The sequence below is a fragment of the Haliotis cracherodii genome, unplaced genomic scaffold (assembly GCF_022045235.1).
Source record: "Haliotis cracherodii isolate W230 unplaced genomic scaffold, xgHalCrac1.p SCAF_4, whole genome shotgun sequence".
NCBI classification, from domain to species: domain Eukaryota; kingdom Metazoa; phylum Mollusca; class Gastropoda; order Lepetellida; family Haliotidae; genus Haliotis; species Haliotis cracherodii.
In genome coordinates, this window is record NW_027266297.1 from 25335081 (window position 1) to 25354537 (window position 19457).

General features: G+C 41.8%; 1 protein-coding gene and 1 pseudogene across 1 annotated transcript; both read right to left on the minus strand.

Moving 5' to 3' along the window:
• Nucleotides 1-2907: 2907 nt before the first annotated feature.
• Nucleotides 2908-5687, minus strand: LOC139479343 (uncharacterized). Its single transcript, XM_071262201.1, has 5 exons — nt 5682-5687; nt 5442-5535; nt 4641-4796; nt 4400-4496; nt 2908-3448 (listed from the first exon to the last, which is right to left on the minus strand). Exons 1-5 carry the CDS (start codon nt 5685-5687, stop codon nt 2908-2910), a joined length of 894 nt encoding a protein of 297 aa, XP_071118302.1.
• Nucleotides 5688-8093: 2406 nt separating this feature from the next.
• Nucleotides 8094-8984, minus strand: LOC139478371 (uncharacterized; annotated as a pseudogene).
• Nucleotides 8985-19457: the final 10473 nt, after the last annotated feature.

Sequence of the window (19457 nt, forward strand, 5' to 3'; positions counted from 1 at the left end):
AATATATTCATGTTTTTCATTTTATTCACAAGGAAAAGAATTGGGCACACGTTTTAACAACTTAGATATCCTCTCCCGAAATGTTTACATGATAAGCGTTTATATAATAATTTGTGGCTAATTATGTCTGTCCCTCGAGCCTTGTTTACATGGAGACTCTTAATTACATCAGATATGTCTGTTTCCGTAACACTAATTGTACAAGAGAAACTAGACGTGCGTGGTTCAAAGTAAGGGACAGTTTCTTTCTCTGGATTTGTATTGCAAACAGAGAAAAACTATTCGTTTAATATTTCACCTTTCGCTGTGTCCGAGAACACGATTGGTTGATCATCGTCTTCATTATAAAGAAGTAAAGGGACAGAGTTTGGTTTACCAGAACTTTAGACAACATGACGTAAGACTTTCAAGTACAAAGGCTTGTTTATAATACGTATCACTTAAAAGGTGGTCAAAATTTGAGTAAAATGATTCTTTTGCATAAAACTTCATATTATTTACTTTATTTCTGGTCAGTACAGAGGTAAAATAATTTGATGAGATTGGTTAAACAATATGGAATCTTTACAGCATGGAAGAGATAACATTGCAATAACAACATCTAACATGTACTCTGTCCAGACAGACAGACAGACAGACAGACAGACAGAAGTGTTTACACAGCCAACTCACATTGCATATTCACTTCGTTGTAGCGGGAATATGTGTTGTAGCAGGATCACGAGGGGTACCTGGGTTTTATGCGTCCCTCGTTAGGTTTTATACACGAGACGGAGGCGAGAGGTATAAAACCTAACGAGGGACGCAGAAAGCCGCATGCATGTGCTCTGCATGCACCCCGAGCAGGAGGCGAGAGGTATACAACCTAACGAGGGACGCATAAAACTGCATGTGCTCTGCATGCACCCCGAGCAGGAAGCGAGTGGTATAAAACCTAACGAGGGACGCAGAAAACCGCATGTGCTCTGCATGCACCCCGAGCAGGAGGCGAGAGGTATAAAACCTAACGAGGGACGCATAAAACTGCATGTGCTCTGCATGCACCCCGAGCAGGAGGCGAGAGGTATAAAACCTAACGAGGGACGCATAAAACCGCATGTGCTCTGTAGCATCCCGAGCAGGAGGCGAGAGGTATAAAACCTAACGAGGGACGCATAAAACCGCATACATGTGCTCTGCATGCACCCCGAGCAGGAGGCGAGAGGTATAAAACCTAACGAGGGACGCATAAAACCGCATGTGCTCTGCATGCACCCCGAGCAGGAGGTGAGAGGTATAAAACCTAACGAGGGACGCATAAAACTGCATGTGCTCTGCATGCACCCCGAGCAGGAGGCGAGAGGTATAAAACCCAACGAGGGACGCATAAAACCGCATGCATGTGCTCTGCATGCACCCCGAGCAGAAAGCGAGAGGTATAAAACCTAACGAGGGACGCATAAAACCGTATGTGCTCTGCATGCACCCCGAGCAGGAGGCGAGAGGTATAAAACCTAACGAGGGACGCATAAAACCGCATGCATGTGCTCTGCATGCACCCCGAGCAGGAGGCGAGAGGTATAAAACCTAACGAGGGACGCAGAAAACCGTATGTGCTCTGCATGCACCCCGAGCAGGAGGCGAGAGGTATAAAACCTAACAAGGGACGCATAAAGCCGCATGCATGTGCTCTGCATGCACCCCGAGCAGGAGGTGAGTGGTATAAAACCTAACGAGGGACGCATAAAACCGCATGTGCTGTGCATGCACCCCGAGCAGGAGGCGAGAGGTATAAAACCTAACAAGGGACGCATAAAACTGCATGTGCTCTGCATGCACCGCGAGCAGGAGGCGAGAGGTATAAAACCTAACGAGGGACGCATAAAACCGTATGCATGTGCTCTGCATGCACCCCGAGCAGGAGGCGAGAGGTATAAAACCTAACGAGGGACGCATAAAACCGTATGCATGTGCTCTGCATGCACCTCGAGCAGGAGGCGAGAGGTATAAAACCTAACGAGGGACGCATAAAACCGCATGCATGTGCTCTGCATGCACCCCGAGCAGGAAGCGAGAGGTATAAAACCTAACGAGGGACGCATAAAACCGTATACATGTGCTCTGCATGCACCCCGAGCAGGAGGCGAGAGGTATAAAACCTAACGAGGGACGCAGAAAACCGCATGCATGTGCTCTGCATGCACCCCGAGCAGGAGGCGAGAGGTATAAAACCTAACGAGGGACGCATAAAACCGTATGTGCTCTGCATGCACCCCGAGCAGGAGGCGAGAGGTATAAAACCTAACGAGGGACGCATAAAACCGCATGTACCCTGCATGCAAAAGGATGAGTACGTTTATACCTAGCACAGCCTCCCCACGTGCAGGTTTACTGGGATAATGATGGCAAGTTAACGCTACCCCATTTACCCATAAGGATACCGGGTTAAAATGGGTCTCCACCAGCATATGCTCGTGAAGTGGGGTCTTATATGTGGTCAGGTCAGGATGGCGTGGATCGTTGCTACTTATCCATCACTGGATTGTCTGCACCAGACTCGAATATAGCAATTTTACATAAAGCTTGAATATTGATGAGTGCGGCGTAAAACAACAAACAAAGAAACAAACCTCCGCTATGTTCCAGGTTCAATAAACCGCAAGGGGGGAGGTTTACTCCGATTACAAAATGGCAGTACTTTGTGAACTTGTACTTGTACTCCCATTTCACTTCATAATCACAGAGACGGAGGGGTAGCCAAGTGGATAAAGCGTTTGCTCGCCACGCCGAAGAAGCGGCGTAAAACCATACTCACTCACTCATCAAAGTATTTCGTTCATCCAAGTTTCATTAATAGATCGCAAAAAAAAGATAACTTAAATAACTTTAACAATTTTAATTTCCATCCTGAAATACACTTCTCCCAGATTAAATCTGACCCCGGATTCTCCCGAACGCACCCCTGAGACGTCCAAACAGAGATCTCGGTATCTGTGACTTCTTTGTCCTGCGTTTTGAAGACACGAGAGGAGGAGTATCTCCGTTGATGAGCCGAACTTCACTACCCACACCGTGGCGAGTCGGTGAATGGAACCGCCCATCGATATCTTCATGGGTCGATTCATTAACACTTACGACACTATCGTAAGGAGACAGGTCTGTCCAACTCTCCGGCTGGTCGATCCCAGTCTCCTCATTGACCTGTAACCTCTCAGCAAGCCCCCCGGGGCCTTCCCCCTCCCCCCTCTGTAGACGCAGTTCCCCTGACACCACCATCTTAATGTCCCGCACCAAGCGGTCCACATGGGAGCTGAGAGACTTGTTCTCCTCTGTGACTTGTCTCAAATGTGTGTTCAGATCTCGGTTCTTCTGCTCCAAAATCTCGGCATACTCCGTCACGTCTCGGAGTTCAGCAGCGAGAAAAATCCTGTCTTGACTGAGCTCATCTTCTCTCTCATACATCTGAGCCCTGTAAGGAAACGTACACTGGTAGATAAACGAGGCGATTTGGCATAAGAAGACTTGCGATGCAATGGTTTCACCAAAATGGTAAACGCCAAGGACCTGCATCACTTTAGGCTTTCCTCAAACTACATGCTGACACGCTATGGATCCCGAGGGGTGGGGGTAGGGGGGACAGGGGTCAGGACCCCATTTTGAAAATCAAATGTAGTGTGTTGTAGGCAGTAAAATTACTGAGCGACAGACGATTTCCCGGCCCCAAACCCCTATTTAAGAAATGCTTGAGCCGCCCTTGTTATGACTGAAATACTGTTAAAACTCGCTCATCTACGCTATTTTCTGTTGATGAACTAGTGTTCACAAGTACCTGTTAGTTAGTTAAAATAGTTACCGCTTTGGAATCAACTAATTCAATGCAATGAAATATCTCCTTGACAAGACCAGTTAAGAGTCAATCCCTTTAAAATCAGATCTTAGATCTAACGCTACACACAGCAAGAACAAGAAGATCTGATTTTAATAAGATGGGTTAAGGGTTTACGTGTTTTGTTTTGCGAGTGAGTGAGGTTCAACGCCGCTTTGAACAGTATACGAGGGGCGTTCAATAAGTTTTGCAGCTTCAGTATAAGACCAAGTCGCAGAATATCTTTTGCACTTTTATTTTTCAATATAATCTCCATTCACCTCAATACACTCTTCCATTTGTCCTTCAAGCTTTTAATACCACCTTTATAGAAATCCGCAGATTATATTGAACAGAAATACTTTTCAAAGAGGCGTTAATTACAGTTAATTACATACATGACTCAAAACACTCTGTCATCTTAATGTGTTCGTGTCGGAAGATATTGTTGCCAATGCTTCTACCACTCAAAACGTGATACGATTACACAGTTGAATATACATGCATGTAAACTACAACACACAATAGCCTGTGGAGAAAGTGATGTGTTCTCACCTTTGGAGCAACTGAAACTTCAGTTGTCTCTCCAAGATCTTCATGGATTTGAGGAGTTTCTTAACATCCGTACCTGCAGATGACACTTCTCCCGCACCTGATGAATGTAACGACAAAAATATCAAAACAATGTAAACACTATTCCAGGTGCGGTTTGGCTGCACATATCACGATTTGAAGGGCGTATATTCGTTTATAACAGTTAACCTTCCCAGTAAAGCTAACTGTGGAATATACTCACCATGCCTGGTATCTGCAGTAACGGGACAGAAGGCCGAGTTTAGTTTCGATGCTGCCACACCCGGAATGTATGACCCGTCATAGTCCCAGGAAAAAGGAGGCACTGAACGAATTGCGGTTGGTTTGATAACGCCAGTCGGGGGAGTGCTGTGGAACTCTGAAATAAGGAGTGCGTAGCTGTACAGTTTCAGCTGATGGGAAATGATGACTGTTTCAGAATGCTTTACCGCATCGCAGCATGACAATTAACGACAAATCATTGAACTAAATGGGGGCGGTCGGGTAGCCTAGTTGTTAAAGCGTTCGCTCGTCACCCGAGTGTGTGAAGCCCATTTCTAGTGTCCCCCGCCGCGATATTGCTGGAATATTGCTAAAAGCGGCGTAAAAACCATACTCACTCACTCACTCAATGAACTTAATGAAAGTGTCGACCACTAGCCTAAAATGCGCCATGAAATAAATGCGAGTAGCCATAACTTTGAAATTCAACATCTATAAATCACCAACACCGTAGGCTTAGAATTCGATGATAAAAGTTTGCTTTGTTAATAAATACCGACCGTCAACAGAATACATGTATGTTCATATTCAACTGGTTTGTGCTTTAGCTAACTACTCGCTTATAAAAAGAAAATTATCAGAAGAGACAGATGTTCATTTTCAACTGGTTTGTGTTTTAGCTATATACGCTAATAAAAAGAAAATAATCAGAAGAAAGAGACAGTTATTAATTTCAACTGGTTTGTGTTTTAGCTAAATACTCGCTTATAAACAGAAAATTATCAGAAGAGACAGCTGTTACCTTTTGGTTCTCCTTGAACAAAGAAACCCCACACTTCAGGGTCATATTCCTCGAATTTCGGCAGAACCAAGGCATCCAGTGTTCGCAAGTTTAACTGAAATAAATGCAGTTAATAATTTCAGACTTGGGGAAACTTTATATTATCTTACTCATATAAAATCATTGACCCCTGTTGTCCGGAAACATATGCTTTGTGACGAAAACTCCTTGATTTAAATCAAAAGCTGTCCTAGTTCTTACCGCCATTTGAGGAGAGGATGGCTCTGTTCTATGTTTGACGTGACATTCTTGATGAACGAGAGCTGTGTCGTGATGCTGCTGCAGTAGCGATTGACAATGACGTACAATAGCATGACGTCACAATATCTAGTAGCTACGTCGTTGTAACTGTATTCACACTAGGTTCACTCGGGTCAACTCGGAATCGAGCGGAATCTTTCGAGTGAAGCCGAGTGATTGGCGACGATTATATAAGGTAGGCGAGATACATCAGGTCATCGAGAGTTACCTGCTTTTAATAGTTGGATATCACTATCAAAGTCATCTCAACAAGATTACACTGAAAACTGATTAAAAAACAAGTGCAATTATTTAAGTGTATTGTGAATTTGATACCAGGGGCGATAAGAGAAAGTTTGCAATTTTTATCAATAAGTAAAATAAGTGAAGATCTTTATATGTTTTTAAATTTAAATTTAAATTATTTTACGATATGTGGTGCTGGGAAAGGTCTTCGTCATTCTTGTTGGACCATTGACATATTTTGTGTAAATTACAATCATTATTCAGGTAAATATGCCTTGTGTTTGTTGATATTTTTTGTCAAGATAAAAGGAACGTCGTTGTTTTGATATGTTTTGTGAGAAGTTGGAAGCTTCTTATATTATAGCTTGTGTTAGCCTGAAAAGAATACCAAAATAACTTCCAAATTTGCAGCTTCTTGACTTATTTATAACCTCATTCTTCTGTCATTCTTCTTTAACCATTGGAAGCATATCAAATAAAGTACAATAGAATCACAGGGAAACGACTGTGACAAGTATCAAGTTTCAAGATGACAATATTTCTTTCAGAAACAGTGTTGGGTATTTATCGTCACTCTATGGATAGAACTAGCTAGTTCCATCCCATCAATCCAGTTATAATCGATTACCAATAATTTTACTTTTCAAGGGAATATGCTGGAATTGTTGACCATTGCTGTCAGTAGTAACTGTACGTTTAATGAATGGTAAGTGTTTTGGGGTCAACACTGATTTATTAGGACGAAAATAGCACAGAGAGTCCGTGGTTAAAATGTAGTCTTAATCAGTTACTTAACTGTACATGTAGCATAACGTTCCCTTTGTAGCAGCCTAGCAGTATAACATTCTAACTGTATTTCTACAAACATATTACAGTTTCAATTCAAATCAATTAAAGTCAATGCAGACTGACGTTCCAGCGGTAGCTGGTCGCGTTTTTTTGCGATACGGCGGCGTTCTGAATTACGTCTGGACTCATTCGAGGGCCAATCGGGACGTTCCGAGAGCATTCGAGGGGCAATCGAAGATTCTGAACGGCATTCGAAGTGCATTCCAGCTGAATTCTTTTAATATTGAAATAGATTCCGGCAGCAATCGAGATGCATTCGAGGTGCATTCGGGACATTCTGGCAGGATTTGAAGTGGCTTGTCGTTTCGATTCTCCCTCGAATGCGATCAAAATATTTCGAATGTTGTTGGAATGCCGTAAGAATATTTAGAATGCCATCAGAGTACAGTTAGAATACACTTCGAATACCGTTTGATATTTCTCCACTTCGAATGAAACTCGAATGTTTTGAGCATGAGCAAAACATTCGGGCCGGCCACAAGAATAGGCCCGAATATGAAGTTTTAGAATGCACTTCGACTATCCAGGAATAAACATTCCGCCTCTAGTGTGACTAAGGTTTCACTAAATGTACAAATTGGGGAGAATCTTGGATTCAGATCTATCAGTCTATCAGATCTGCTGATGTATCCATGCCCCGAATGCACAAATATCAGTTTCCCACTTTTGGTCACTGATTTGATCGGACTAGGTGTAACTCTATGTGCTTAACAGACCTTCGTAATGGACCTGTTTGTATCCACTGCACGAAGATTGCTTTTCTATCGACAACTATTTACATAGATGATCACACAGTACATGTGATGAGTCCTTATAAACAACCTGTTGTACCCCGTTCACCCTGAGGCGGTGGGGTTGCCTAGTAGTCTGGCTTTGGTTTGTCACGATTCATGATTAGATTTCCTTGGAACAATGTGTCAACAAGTCAATTTCGGGTTTTCCCCTGTCGTGATAGTGCTGAACTATTGCTGAAAGTGGTATTAAGCCTCACTCACTCACTCACTCGAGATGGGTAAATCCAGCTTTTTGCATTGGGGATATATTTTTATGATTTGAAACCCGATGACCAATCATAATCTAGCATACGCAACACCTCTTTCGCAAGTTTTGGTTTTAACTTGACAGCCAAAACTGTAGCGTAAGTTGCATCAGATAAAACCCTAAGAAAACTTGACGTGTCGTGAAAATATACAAGATGACAGAATAGTTCTAACGTATCAGTTTTAATCAGTTAATCAGTTCGATATATACAATTTTGAATTATATGTGAATATAGAATTATGATTTCCTTCTTCTGAACAATTTCCTAATTCGACCAAACACAGATACAGATTTGACTGCATGGTGTCCCTCGTTGTAGAGTTCTGAGGAGTTGTTTGTTGTTGGCGACACATCAGCTGTAGAGGACAGATCACTTAGAGCGAGGTCACTGAGGTGTCTGGCTGACACATTGTCCTTTTCTGGAGACATGGATTTGTTCCTGGCGTTGTGGACAAATCCTTCACCCCCCCCCCCCCGTACCCACGCTGCCCCTTCAACTTGCCCACCTCCTTCTCCAAGCGATGCACCAGCTTCCTGAGGGAGACTTTCTGGTCCCAGAGTTGTCTGACTTGCATCTGAAGATGGAGGTTCTTCAGGTCCAGAGACTGTGATCGGAGTCCAGCATCTCGAAAGTCAGCGCGGAGAGTGTTCACCTCGGCCAGGGCAGACATTAGCTGCACGTGGAGCTCGTGCTCCGTGGCTTGTTTGTCCTCCTTAACACAGTCCCACTGGAAAGGTGGCTCTGGGCGGATGGGTGTTGGCTTGATTGTGAAATATTTTGGAGCCGAATCATGAAATTCTGAAATATATACAAATAGGTGTCATTTGTATCTAAAAGTATTAATATATATATTCCTATTTTATACCTGACACTGTCTGACAAAATCACGTTGGTGTAGTAAACTAGTATTCTTTGACTGGTTGTGAAACACGTGGTCTTTGTGAACCCTGATTATGGAAGGGAAATGGTTTCGGAATCAACTATTCTAGGTAACTTTTGGTTCGAATATGTTTTTGAACTTATAAGATCGTACACCTACCTATTGGTTGTGTTGGAGCAAAACATTCCGCCACCTCGGGATCGAACCCCTCACACTCGAACTTCGACAGGAGTCTGACGACCGGCATCTTGGTCTCAGTGAATGACTGGAAAATATACATCATTGTATTACTCTATCAATCACATCTGGTTTTTATAGTGGAAATAAAAGATGCATATTACCTTTTAATCCACAAATCCGAAAAAACTAAACCTGCGATCCTCGCATCTCAACATAGACTTACGACAGTAATAGAGATACGTTCCCTGTGCGAAACAAGGAACGACAATGCAACTTTAGGCATCCTCTTTGATAAGAACTTGTCTGTTCTTCCTATCATTATTGAATATGAAATAAAAACGAATCATTACATTTTCCTACCTTTGTAAAGCTTATTGACTGTAGTATCTTTCCGTAGCGGTACAAAACTCAAGAGACGTGATCCGTGTCTTGATACTGCTGCAGCAAAGCTGAGATAATGACAGACAATAGCGTGACGTCATAATACCTCCTAGTGACGTCATAGCGACCAAAGAATCGGTCGTTTCCGTTGCAATACTTCCATTCGTGACCAACTCGTGTTATTCCGGGACAAGCCGCTTCTTCTTGTAGGTTACGGAAAGGGGCGTGTGGTGACGAATGCAGTACTTCCTGGCATTCGACAAACCTTTGAGTTCCTGTTTTCGAGGATGAACTGATTGTATTGCACAATACATCCTCGTAAAATTGGATCAAGTTTATCGTTAATTAAAAACAGCAATTAATGCATATATTTCTATGTTGAGTTAATAATAGTATGGCTTCCTTCCTTGTAGCAGCAATAAGGATGACAATAGGACAACTGCTATTTAATGGCACTTTATCATACCACAAGGCCCCCTTTTCACACCCTACCTCGAAAATCCAGTTGTAAAGCCGTTTAGGCCCGTGAAGATCCGGGGTAGAATATGTCTTCAGCAACCCATGCTTGTCGTAAAAGGCGACTATGCTTGTCGTAAGAGGCGACTAACGGGATCGGGTGGTCAGGCTCGCTGACTTGGTTGATGCATGTCATCGATCCTAATTGCGTGGATCGATGTTCTTGATATCAAACACTGGATTGTCTGGTCCAGACTCGATTATTTACAGACCGCCGTCATATAGCTGGAATATTGCCGAGTGCGGCGTTAAACAACAAACAAACAAAACAAACAAACATAAAGCCGTCTACCCTTTTGCTTTAATGTCTAGATCCACTTATTTCATATACTGCATGTTTCCTATTTGTGTCACGTGAACCATTGTGAACTTCATTTAGTAAACGTGACGAAGCAAACGAAATGTTTTATCAGCGTTTACATATTTGTATTGCATTGATTCGAGATATATGTGCTGTGTACTGCAAAGATATAAATTCGGTCAAAGGTAGGTAACTCTGTTACATATAACTCATGATCCTAGAGTTAGTTACCTTTGATTCGTAGCAAGTGAAGATGACGGATCGTGTAAAATTCACATTGCCACAGGTGTTGTACTAGTACACTTTAAGTGTTCTCATATTTCAGTTTTAGAATCTGTTGTTGACTAATTTGAGAGGAGATGACAAATTAGTTGGTGGTGACTCGTAGAATGTTAATCGTCTCACAATAGACATTCAATAACATAAGCCCGACAGTGAATGAGATTTGCAGTTATACTGCATAATGTATTGAACAATCTCAAGGTCGGATCCAGCAATTTTAAAAGAGAGGGGTCCAAAATCTCAAAATCTTAGTCATTCTTAATGCCTACGGTACACTACGTTTTGTTTAAATTGATTGATTGATTTGTTGTTTAATGCTGCACTCAGCAATATTCCAGCTATATGACGGCGGTCTGTAAATAATAGAGTCTGGACCAGACAATCCAGTGATTGATATCATGAGCATCGATCCACGCAATTGGGATACGATAACATGCATCAACCAAGTCAGCGAGTCTGACCACCCGATCCCGTTAGTCGCCTCTTACGACAAGCGTAGTCGCCTTTTACGGCAAGCATGGGTTGCTGAAGGCCTATTCTACCCCGGATCTTCACGGGTCCATTTAGTTTAAAAGGGGTGTGGTGGATCCCAATACAACACCATCGAATAACCATTTCATGTATCTTTAACTTGTATCCACCATCAAACATGGGTGTATTTTTTCTTTTGCCCGGCCCTTTAGTTACATTCTGTGACAACAGCGCCCTTCTTGTCGCTCTTTGGCGACTCGGCTTATGAAATACACGCCCTGGGGGAAATATGCAAATCATTTTGGACCAACACGACACATGTGGAATATTATTTGCCAAGGCTGAAGGGCTTGTGTATTGACATTGTGCTAGTCGATGCATGCTCAAAACTTTCTCATTATTACCTTGGATCAGTGGACTTCAATTCAGTTAGTTAATACACGGTGAAAGACAAAAGAGCCATGGTTTAAATGATAGAACAACGCCATACCGCTATATCCAAAACAGAGCATATATATGTAGTAGTAACATTTTAAATATATCGATGCTCATGATGTCAATCACTGGATTGTCTGGTCCAGGCTGGATTATTTACAGATCGCAGCCATATAGCTGGAATATTGCTGAGTGCGGTATATACAACAACAACAACAACAACAACAACAACAACAAAAACCCAAAACATTTTGAATATAATATTGATGAACTGGCGGGCCACATCAGTAACGAGGTTAAACTAATGAAAGCGCCCATAAAATGTCTCGTAACCTCATCTACGATTTGTTTCAGATAATAAAGATTCAAGTAAATAATGGGTTCTGTTGTTCGTACTTCGGGTGAAATAATATCACATTTTGTCATGTTGACTATGAACTGGTTTATAAGTGTAACACAGGTAAACACACCGTAACATTGATGTCACGAGACTTAAAGACGAGAACGCAAACCAGAATAACAACGCTCCCACACTACTCTCTTAAACAACGGAAACATTGCCGCATGGTTGGTTTAAACTATTGACCTTACGACTATTGTGCTACGTGCTTGTCGAATAGTCTTGTATTCCGTCTCCACGACCACGCCCCTGCATGTGCATCCCACGGACAAGCCGCTGCTTGTCAGCGAGCCTTCGTCAAATATTATCATTCAGCAAGACGGAAATGAGTTTAATACAAACAGCATGTGGATATTGACGCGAGGCACAGCAATAATATTTTCACGACGTCTTGGCAGAACTTGTTACTTTCCGAGTCCAAATAATATGTGTGTGTAATTAAAGTGACTGTAAATTTAATAAAAAACATTTCGTGTGCGTTTACTTTCCGAGAAAACATAGAAAAGCATTTAAGGCTTTGTGGGCTCGTGTTGAGAAGCTGTTACCAAACATCGCGTCTCGTCTCTGTACACACGGCGAGGGTGGAACAACTCCATGCTGTCACATAGGTTAGCTTTTTGAACACAAGATGTTCTTACATCAAAGATGACGCTTATTTTTTATAATTCTCGTTGTGGCAAAAAAATAGTTTCATAACACTGACCCTACTCTACCTTCTACGTCAGTGTATACATTATGCGCTACAAAGAGCATTACGATTTTTTAAGGTCACTCAGGGTCATTTCCCTATGATAAACAGACCATTAACCATGTTGAACAGAACACGGGTTGAGGAGGTGGGGAGTTTGTGGAGTAAAATGTAGCATCAGGGGGATGTAGGAATGATTAGGGGTATATACCGATACTTGAGTTAGTGAGTTGGGTTTGACGCTGTATTGAACTGTATTTCGGTTGTAGCCAGACGTGGCAGCTTAAAGTCAGACAGAAAGCCTTAAGTGACGCACGTCGTAGATATTTACCGCTTTGATCATATAAATGTGGTGACACTTGGATTCAAACCTACGATTATCAGATCCAGACACGACTAAGGGGCGCAACTCTGCACAGAGGGTTGTGCTGGTGTAGACTACTGGCGTATGTTTAAATTTGTAAGTGTTAGTCTGAGTGCAACGTTTACTTAGTTGATTAATGCCTTTGGTACACTTGCACGTAGAGTTCGTAGTGTAAGGCCTACTATAGACCAATCCGGGTAGGATAGGTCTTTAGCAACCCATGGTTGCTGTAAAAGACGACGAACGAGATCGGGTTGTCAAGCTCGCTGACCTGGTTGATGCATGTCATCGTATCCCAATTGCGTGGATCGATGTTCAGGATGTCAATCAGTGAATTGTCTGGTCCAGACTCGATTATTTACAGACCGCCATCATATAGCTGGAATATTGCTGAGTGTGGCGTTGAACAACAAACAAACAGCAATGCGGGACCGCCATCGATCACAAGTTACTGGGACATACAACCACTTTTATCCCATTTTGACGAACGATTTCAAAGCTACAAAATTTTCTCTATATAGTGAAGCGTATATGTAACTGTATTGGAGTAAGACGACAGGTAATATCCTCCACTGGACTAGGCTTCCCAGGTGTTCTCTATGGACACTCCGCCATTGTGACCATTCAATCCCCTCCTCGGTCGCCTTATTTGACCATTAGAGCTTGAGGTAGCGTGTTTCACGTGACGAAAGAAAACGATGAGTAATGCACATTGCACGGCGGAGTGTTTTATAGTAACACTTCTAAGCTATCTCATTGGCCACGCATACGTACAGCAGCGTGACACTGCCAAGAATTCGGAGACCAAGTATTCTTAGCAGTGCAATCCTAAACAAACACAGCTGTTACCTCTGTAGTTTCTGTTTCGTTTTCTTCATGTTTTTTTGTACAGAGACACGGCTTCAAGAAATGATCAACCGACTCGATTCGGAATCTCAGTTTCTTGATGGCACGGTGGATCAATGTGAGATTAACGTTCATTGAACAAGCTGGACAGTCTTTTACAGAACAATATGGTTAGCAAATGTTGCCGGACTTTGAATGTCAACCATTGCATTAAACAAATAAAATATAGGAATGACGACGAAGGAGTAAGCATATAAACCGAAACGTTGTGTTCCTAATACTAAAGAAGTTGACATCCATATATTCTCTTCCTGACGATGTATGGTGGTTTTCATTTCTTATAACTCTGATAAACAGCTACAGCAACAGCAGCAACATAAATCTAACAATAAGATGGAACAAAACGTGACATGTTTGCTGTTTGCTGGATGCCATACCAGGTCGGTGCCATTGTAGCGCAAGGTACCGTCATGGTACCGGAAACATACAACACGATTAAGTATGTCGACTCAACAAAAACACAGAATCCTTCAAATGTGGTGATTTAAATGTCCAGTTTTTGCAGCTGATATTTATTTATAGCCATAAACAGTTTAACTGTTGGTTATATACCAGAACCTAGCGATCTATTACTGCTAGCATAAGTCTGCGTTAAGGTACAGGAGTTACAACAATCGTCACGCTGCATCTATCGCAAGTCAAATATGGGAATTTATACAGTAAATCTACGTCTATCGCATGTCTACTTTTAAGTATAGGAATTTAAAAAGTAACGCTACGTCTATCCCAAGTCCATGCTGGACATCTCCCGAACACACGGAAGATTACTCTATTCATAACTTAATGCATACATATAAAATAATGCATTATGGGTATGAGATCGGCATTGTGATTGACATCGATTCGTTACCGTTAAACGTCAAATAAATAACGGTTTTGTTTAAGAAATAAAATATGTCAAGGCATCATCTGTTGTCTATTATCTTTTGACCTCGCCTCGGACCGTGATCGAATACAGTTTGCATGTCATTAATAGTATATACATTCAATGAACGTTTAAATACATAATTCAGGGTGCGTCGTGTCACTGATGCTAACACGTCTGAGAGACGCAAACCCAATCTGTTGATAGCATGTGGAGTACACACCTTGTACTTGACGTACCGTCACTCTACACAGGTATTTCATCAACTGACGAATCTGCTGCAGACACGGGGCGGTCGGGTAGCTTAGTGGTTAAAGCGTTCGATCGTCACGCCGAAGGCCCGGGTTCGATTCCCGACATGGGTACAATGTGTGAACCCATTTCAGGTGTCCCCCGCCGTGATATTGCTGGAATATTGCTAAAAGCGCCGTAAAACCATACTCACTCACACACTGCTGCAAACACAAAGCAGTCTATATCATAAATCATGCCCATGACAAGACACCATGTCACTACAACATTACAAACCCATCCAAATAGCAAAGTCAACTAACTTCTCATGAATATCCGGATTTTCAGCAACCCAAGACAAACGGGATCGGGTGTTGAGGCTCGCTGACTTTGATCATGCATGTCATCGTATATCAATTGCGTAAATCGATGCTCATGATATCAATCACTGGATTGTCCTGTCCAGACTCGATTATTTACAGACCGCGGTCATATACATGGAATATTGCTGAGTGAGGGTTAAAACAAAACAAACAAACCAGAGGCAACAAACCACCTTGCATGCAAACATGTATCCATATTATCAAGCATCTTCCTGTAGCAAGGGAGTTAACTGACTGTAAAAGTCCAGTTTCCACCCTTGTAGAACCAGGCCGGAATTTCTAGGTTCGATTATAGTGCTACCAGTGGCTATTCTATGTCCCTTCTATTTCCCTCCTTTTGACCAATCAGACTCCACCTCTGATATCACTTGCATTTGCTTCAAACGAAATGGCGGCGCCATGTGGAAACGATATGATCGTTAATGAAGATCTATATTTTGATAAAACCCGTCTTCCTTCGCAATGTGCATCAAATTAAGTCAGCACCTTGATTAAAAACATGAAAAGATTGAGAAAGTACAGATGCTTTGCAAATCTTGCAATCGACCGAAATCTGCACGGCAGTTTACGAACTGGATGTTGATTTCGTTACGCGACTTTGCTTGGTCCATGCATAAACTCGTTAGTCCAGACAAAATAGAACTCCATAATTCCAGCCTATTTCGGCAAGGGAAACTGGGTTTTTATAGTCAGTTTACTTTTTGCCTCTGGAAGATGATAACTAAGTCACTTGGTGTTTACCGGTGTAACCATACGAAGTTTATTTGGTAATTAACGGTATTTGTAATTTGTTTGCACTCCAAGTCAGGCCAGCCCCCTCTGTACGCACAGGCCCAGCTGAAGAGGTCCACACTGTGGCAACATGTTATACATTGCTGGTACACACCCTGCTTAAACTGGGAAAATGTTGATTTAATGTGAGTCGTAATGGCTACGGTAATTGTTTGCAATGCCAACTCGTGGTGAGTATTAAAAAAATTACCTCCGTGGGGGTAAAAATACGACGATTAACTGAGCGGAAAATCAAAATCAAATATTTAAATGGGTTTTTGATAGAGTCATTCATATGTTTGCTGTTGGTTTATTTCATCGTGAATTAAATAACATTAGAGGTTAATACGAGGTGGCTGATACATGTAGTTCTATCAATAATATCAGACTCTCCTGGGATGTTGCAAATGAATACTTTTCCGTTCTTGCATAAGCGATATTATTCTTCTATTATTAGGATCATATTAAGTTCTACTTTACTGCTGCTACTACTCCCGCTAATAAAATGTACTACTATATTAATTCTCCTTCTCTACTACTGGTACAATATTACTACTACATCCGCCTACTACAACAACAACAACTACCACTACTACTACTACTACTACTACTACTACTACTACTACTACTACTACTACTACTACCACTACTACTACTACTACTACTACTACTACTACTACCACTACTACTACTACTACTACTACACCAACAACTACTACTACTACTACTACTACTACCACCACTACATGTACTACTACTACTGCTACTACTACTACTACTACTACTACTTCTACTACTACTACTACTACAGGAGCACGCATCTTGCCAGAGAGAGACCCGTGAAGATCCTGGATAGACTAGGTCTTGCTTGCCGTAAAAGGCGACTATGCTTGTCGTAAGAGGCGACTAACGGAATCGGGTGGCCAGGCTCGCTGACTTGGTCGATGCATGTCATCGAACCCAATTGCGTGGATCGATGCTTATCATAATAATCACTGGATTGTCTGTTCCAGGCCCGATTATTTCCAGACCTTCGTCATTGAGCTGGAATATTGCTGAGTGCGGCGTTAAACAACAAACAAACAAAACAATCAGCCCACTGTAGGTGACGTACATCACACTAAATAGCCCATAACACAATCATCGACTACAACGCTCACCGGGACGCTTCCATTCACTAAACAGCTGAGATGAGATTTAAAAGCATCGCCAACACCATGGAATGTTTTATTTCCACGAACTATGTGTGTACCATGTGGATTTCATAGAGAAACACATGGCCTTAGAAAATTGAGGAAATTTACACAACACCACAAGAGTGATCCAATAAACGTGTAAACTTGAGTTTGACCCCGAGTCAAAAGCGGACGCAGAGGACAGGTCTCACTGGGCTAGGCCGACATGTTTGTCACGCTTGTTGCATATTCCGAGGTTCGAATCCTAACGCTAAGCTGCCATTTGAGACTCCCGGGAAAACACTGGCCGGTGTGTTTTGCGCGTAATCTGGGTAACATTCTTTTTAAATCCGAAAAAATAGTTTTTATGTTTTTCTTTTGTCCTTTTCGTGTTATTTTCCAGAACCCTTGGTAGAACATTCTCTGTGAGATATTCCCATGGCACCAGTAGACGCCTAGCATGTTTGTTCTCAATAGAAAGGCGATTTCATAAAGAAAACTTGAGAAAGAACACCACCTTGTCATCCACCGCGGATCAGCTATATGTGGGTGTGGTTTTCTGACCTGGATTTGTAGTATTAGGACAACACGGGTTTTTTCATGCGTTTTGCGTTCAAACTCATATCATATCATGGTCTTTGTCTAGCATAGTCTAGTGATTTGATATTTTCTCGCCATATGTAATCAAGATACGTTAAGTGACGTCATTATCATATACGTGAAAACGTTTTTTTAGTGGTTGATAGGTTAGAGTTAAAGTCAATGGAAATAAAACAACAACGTTTTCAGAAGTGAAATAATGACAAATTTGGCTTTGAGAAAAAAATACGCTGCCTTACAGGGCATAAAAATAGTAGAAAAAACAAACATTTGTAAGATAAGAAATCGAATAAAAACTTTTGGCACACACCTTGGTATAAGAAATAGGCCACTCATAAGAATATTTTGTATGTATGTAAGTATGTATGTATCTAATTAAAATACATATTTAAAAAGATTTAGGTAAGAGAGGTGGGATAAATTCATACCTTTTATTGTGGCAATTTCATTTCATATGTACAAGTCACACTGACAGATAGAATGGAGACTTAAAACCGACAGATCCCCATTCTTACCTTACACATATCTTATCTCGCGGGGTTTAAGACAAAGTACATTCTTCACGTGCGCACTACACGAGCTGAAACCCGCACGCCAAAGACAAGTAGAGCACATACCTAATTATCCGTTTCCTATTGTTTCTAGGACAATTATGTAAACCCAACTTTGACACATCTTGTCATTTTTACACGGTATTTACCCTACAACACTCATTGCCATTTACCATACCATTCTCTCCCGAGATAAGACATCTCGACGCTTGGCTAAAACCACGTGACAGTGTAAAATACCCGTATCAGCCTATGTGTCAGTGCAGCGCATGGAATTATCTAGGGGATGCACCAGACTGGCACATGTGCAGCATGCAGCAGTGATCAGTAGCATAGTGGTATATACATCATTAAACACACCGGTGCCATGCATTGCTTCAGCAACAGTCATGGCACCCATCCACCTAGCTGTGGTATTTTCTAGGGGGGCTCGGGGAGGCCTTTATAACGTTTGTGGTCGCTTGTTGATAACCCGGAGACGCTATATTGGCTTACTCTTACTAGTACCCGTTTGTATCTCAATGGAATTGGGTGCAAGTTTCTGTTATCAAGGGAACATGCTGACGACTGTATTGTTGTAACACTGGCTCTCTGGTTCTAGGGAAAGGCTGATGCAGCAAATACGTGCAGGAAGATGGCTTAGAAACCTACAAACTAAACTTGTTCTGGCTACCAATCTTCGTATAACTTGATAAGAATTTAATGTTAGCCGTATCCGTGCCGACTACTTGAGATAATTTTTGTCTGTCCATTTTTTTTCAGACCTGACATTTTTCGTAGTCCATCTTTTTAAGTTAACATCGTGTCTTGAAAACTGACGTTTGTAAAACAAAACAGCTTCGCTGAACAACCACTTTAACAGGAATAAATGTGCTTTCTTATCATTGTAGCTGCAACGTTTGTAAACACTCAAGACAACATGAAACGTATTGAGAAATACCGTACTTACTCTGATAATATGCAAAGCATGTGTACCGTCAGCTTAGCGTCAACATATATTTTCCAAATCTTTTTCATGTTTTTAATCAAGGTGTTAACGTGATTTGATGCATTTTGCGTTGTAAGACCCCTTTTATTACAATAAAGATCTTCATTATCGATCAGATCGTCTTGACTGGGCGCCGCCATTTTGTTTGAAGCAAATGCAAGTGAAATCAGAGGTGGAATCTGATTGGTCAGTAGGAGGGACATAGACGGGACACATACAACTGGTAATAGCC